The sequence below is a fragment of the Macrobrachium nipponense genome, chromosome 46, assembly GCF_015104395.2.
Source record: "Macrobrachium nipponense isolate FS-2020 chromosome 46, ASM1510439v2, whole genome shotgun sequence".
Lineage (NCBI taxonomy): Eukaryota > Metazoa > Arthropoda > Malacostraca > Decapoda > Palaemonidae > Macrobrachium > Macrobrachium nipponense.
In genome coordinates, this window is record NC_061106.1 from 16,875,249 (window position 1) to 16,880,248 (window position 5,000).

Genomic DNA, 5,000 nt, shown 5'->3' on the forward strand with positions numbered 1-5,000 from the left:
ATATATATATATATATATATATATATATTAGCTGAAAAGGAATTAAAGATTTCGACACTGAAAATAATTACGGAGAGGACAGGTGAATCTTTTTTTGCCTAAGTGCCTATCACTTATTTATTTCGTTATCAGAATTTACAATTTTGGAACGCTTGCCAGAGCAGAGAGATCACAAATGCTCATTTTCAATTTACTACGAAGTTCAGAGTTCTATTTAGCACTTTGAAATCTTTACTGATGCAGAAGTACGTCGGTGAATTTTTTTTTTTTTACCCATTTGGAGAAGGCTAGAATGATTTTTGTTAAGTATTTTGATCTAATATCCTGAAGGATACTACTATTCAAACCGCATAATCTTTAACATATTTGTCGTAGACTACAATCTTTTTTTTTATTGTAAATACCTTTCACCCGTGTGCTATGTTAAACTTCCGGATATTGAAAAAGGCTAGAATGATTTTTTGGCAGATTTTCATCTTTTTTTCTCTGAAGGCTACTACAATCCAAACTCTATAGTCTTCAACATATTTGTCGTAGACTACAGTTCTTTTTCATTGTATATATGATAAAATTCCGTCTGTTGAAAAAGGCTGGAATTATTTCTGGCGGCCGCCTGTCATAATCTCCTGAAGGACAGTAGACTTCAAACCGCACAATCTCTACATATTTGCCGTAGACAACAATTTTTTTTGTTTAATTGCAGCTTTTTCACCTCATTTCCGACAGGTCAGAATTCCATCCGTTAAATTCCAAGAAAAACTACTGCATTGAAGTTAGTTTGTTCATCTTTTTCGTATTTTGAGGACTGATACACATAAGTCATAAATTGCCAAACGGAACTATTTGCTTGAAATATATCACAATGTCCTTGACAACGATGAATGTCTGCTGACAAAAAGAAAAAAATCACTATCAATTTTGGAAATACAGCTTAAATGCAGTGTCCTGAAAGTCATTTTTTTTATAGTTTGACTGATGGGCGCTGCAAGTCTCCGATAACGCACGTGCCGATCTATTTCAGCCTTATTGCACTTATTCCAATGCTAAATAGATCAGGAGACATTGCAATTTTTTTTCTTTTTTTTTCATATTATAAAATGGGAACATGTCTACGTTAGCGTTTTTGCACATCTTAGTGTGTGCGTATATGATTATATATGTATATATATATATATATATATATATATATATATATATATATATAAATTCATTTATATGTGTGTGTATACAGGTTGTAAGCTCACGCATAACAGTACTTTATGTAAATACAGGTAGAGGCTCAAATACATGTGCACAGAATGCACATATAGTAAATCATTACATCAGGGTACTTGTCAACGATTACATTCTAAAAATCATATTCTACTTCCCACTCTGCATTCAACCATAGACTCATTGGAAAAAAAGAAAAAAAAAACGTACGGATATCGGCGACACTAAGTCAATATCGAGGCTAGACTCTGTCTCGTTCTTACTCCCAGACGATAGAGTTCAGACTTTTTTATAGGTTTCTATCTGGCAAATGTTTAGAAAAGGCTAATGGATCATAAATAATTCAATACTTAGGCTTGTCATTCATTCGGGGCAAGGTGCATTGAAATTTCTGTAACGTTGAAATCCTGGTCGTTTATAGAAAACAAGGCATGATCCGACCTCCAGCTTACTCGAGGCGCGTTCTAAAAATCTACGGCCAAATAGAGCGTTGTTTCAGCAACGCAAATTAAAATAAATACGCTATATTTTAGTGAAAGTAACTTTTTGTCCTGTTTAACATGAACATTATTTGTTTTAATGGTTTCTTTCTAGTAAATAAATCATTTAACTCAACGCAAAACCCCCTTTTCAGACGTTTTTAGGCTCTTCCATAGACCTTTCCTACCCCTCCCAACAACACAAAGACAAGAGTAGTTTGTAGGCTTACTCCCCGAGAAAGCGAAAATGGAGGATCACCTTTTGGTGTAACTATTAGTGAATGAGCATTTTCTACTTCAGTTTCTAAGTGCTCATAGTAACAAAATTTGTGTGCATATATATATATATTATATATATATATATATATATAGAGAGAGAGAGGAAGAGGAGAGAAGAGAGAGAGAGGAGAGAGAAGAGAGATATATACATATACTATATACTATATATATATATGTGTGTGTGTGTGTGTGTGTGTGTATGTATGTATGTATATATGTATTTATACATACATACATACACACAGATATAAATATACACACTGATGTAAAAATTTTGGTGTTCATCCTTTTTAGTACTTATACAATTTTTTTTTCTTTTGTCGTGCAGTTTCTTTTTATGGATGAAATACTGTTACTTACAGTCCCGGAAAGGATAGTTGTTCAGGATTCCGTAAGTTTTTTTTAATTCCCGCTTATTTGTTGTGCTGGAACAATGGCCAGTACCAACTACCTTGCAGACTGCAGCGATGTGACATTTGTTCAGTTCCGCCAGGTGTCGAGAGTTGTCATTGGTTCAGTTTGTACACGAAAGTGGGTACTGTTTTTCGTGACTATTCTTTCATCATGACCTCTAAGGCAGATATGATTCCAGGCAATAATGTCACAGGGTGTTATCTCCTTTTGTTTGGCAGTAAAAGTATGTTCTTCTTGCTGTGTATGATTATTGACATGGCGTTAATGCAAGTTCTTTGTGTTTTCAGGATATTCATGTGTCTACAATTCCTATCCTTTTGGTATTTATGATTCTTTTGTTTGTTAGTTTAAAAAAAAAATGCTAGATAATCTTATAGCCGTTGACCCTACTACTCACTCTTGAATAAATATGAGATGATATTGCCAAGATACCGGATTATTATATTATATAATTAAAATGTTTCTTATTGATGAGAACCCCTCATAATTTTAATTATTATCTACTCCTTGCAGATGCATGGTACAAGCATTGTAAGTACAGAAAAAGGACTCCTCGTGTTTGTTTTGCAATCCTTAGCTGCTTATTACTTTTATTGCATTCAGTTGCTGCTTTGCTTTCCCCAGTTTAGTGATTTTTTTTTCTTACATTCGTTAGAAAGTATTTTTTTTAATAGAATGCACCAAAGAATATCTGCTTTGCATAGATTATTTTTTCTTAATACCCGCTTATTACCTTCGATTACCTCACGTGCTCATGCTGTTGCATATAGCCTGCTTTTGGTGGAATAGAGATGAGATGTTTATAATGCTTTTATAATGCACGTGCTTTTATTATGCTTATATGATGATTATACCTTTCATTCCCCTACAACAACATCCGGGCATGACCATTCTTATGCACATTGATAAGCAAATAGTTTGATTTTGATGTCATTATTTTCTTATGCATTATTAGTGCATTACTGTGATTTAATTTTGCTTCTGAACAGCTTCTGTTTCTCTTCATAATATTTACTGGACGTCTTCAAAGTTCAAAGGAGAAGGTAAGTATCTAGCGGTGAAATCTAGTTAAGGCTCGTGAAACTCACAATTGAGGAACAAATTCAACTCTTGGAAAAAAAAGGAAAAAAACTAAATAACATATGTACACTCAGTACAAACATCGTAAAATTTATATCATGGAACAATCGAGTCTTGTAATGTTTCAATTGTTTGGACGAATCAATCGGCTATTTATTTTTCAAAGCAAAAATTCCCTGTTTTTTTTTTATTTCACTGTCCTCAGGTTATTTTTGAACCCATGTGAACATTAGTCTCGTCTAGCGTATTATATTGTGCTATTCCTCATTAAATGAGCAAGCAAAGCGATACACAGGATTTTCTAAAAGTTTGCTTGTAAAACCACGAATCTAAAATAACATAACAAATACTGTAATTATTTTGATTATTTATATCATCAGCAAGTGCGTTTGTGTGTATATGTATTTTTTTTATTTATGGCTCGTACATGCGATACCTTCAATATGATTTTATGAAACACTATAATAAAGGAAGTCATGAATGTTAATTTTATGATCACGATGCTTACTTTAATTTATATGTTCACTAATGACATAGCAACTGTAAAAATAATGAGAGTAAAATTTTGTTTATCATTATACAGATACGACGCTTACAAACATAAATAGATTTCAGATTTCCATTTATACTTTTGAAATAGACAAGTTAAGAGTTCACTAGAAGTGGAAGCTTATTATGAATCGTAAAGGAAACGAACTGATTAATTACACTCGAGCATTTACACACACACACACACGCGCGCGCGCAAACACACACACATATATATATGTATATATATAAAATATATATGAATACTGTAATATATAAAATATATATGAATACATGACTACATATGTATATATATATATACTATATAATAATATAGATATATGTGTGTGTGTTTAGACATATACATATATATACATGTATAACAGAATCACGAAAATTTGGAACGTGATGAATCCATAAATATGTATATATACATATATGTATATGTGTATATATACATATATTTTTGTGTGCAAGCAAGTACGTACGTACATAGGTGCGTGTGTATCCCGGGCATTCATTCCTTCCTCGCAACGACACCGTTAATTCCATCATCCTTTCGCATGCCACTTCCTCATGAATATCGTCACTTTATGTTGTGTATTATATTTCAAGTTGTGACGACGTGTCCCACCTGCAATCAAGCCGGTAATGTCAACAGTGACTGTATTTCGCCTTAGCATCACTTACTTGAACGTACACCGAGCGTGTTATCCGCGCCAATATAATTTGAATAGGTACGCGGTAAATACGCGTCGTCGCATTGTCATTAATACGGACATATTTCCTTCGTCCACATCATTGTCTCGATTTCATGTGTTGAAATGGCAGTCTGCCGGAATAATGTCAACGGGGAGATTGATTTCGTTCGCTATAAACAACGAAAGGAACACAACGAGACGTTACGATTACACGGCGTTTTCTCTCGCGACAATTTTTCAATAGCAGTTTTTTATCTTTTATTCCATTTTTAGTTTGGTACAACCGGAATACCTTCCAGGAAACGAA

The 5,000-nt window shown here is 33.3% G+C and overlaps 1 protein-coding gene across 1 annotated transcript in view; it reads left to right on the top strand.

Annotated features, from left to right (window-relative positions):
* The window catches only part of LOC135214777 (homeotic protein distal-less-like), a 143,730-nt gene that overhangs the window by 21,985 nt on the left and 116,745 nt on the right, over positions 1 to 5,000 (top strand). Inside the window, exon 2 of the mRNA XM_064249133.1 lies at positions 2,898 to 2,915. Within this exon, the coding sequence (XP_064105203.1) occupies positions 2,898 to 2,915 (18 nt within the window). The remainder of the gene's footprint in view (positions 1 to 2,897; positions 2,916 to 5,000) is intronic.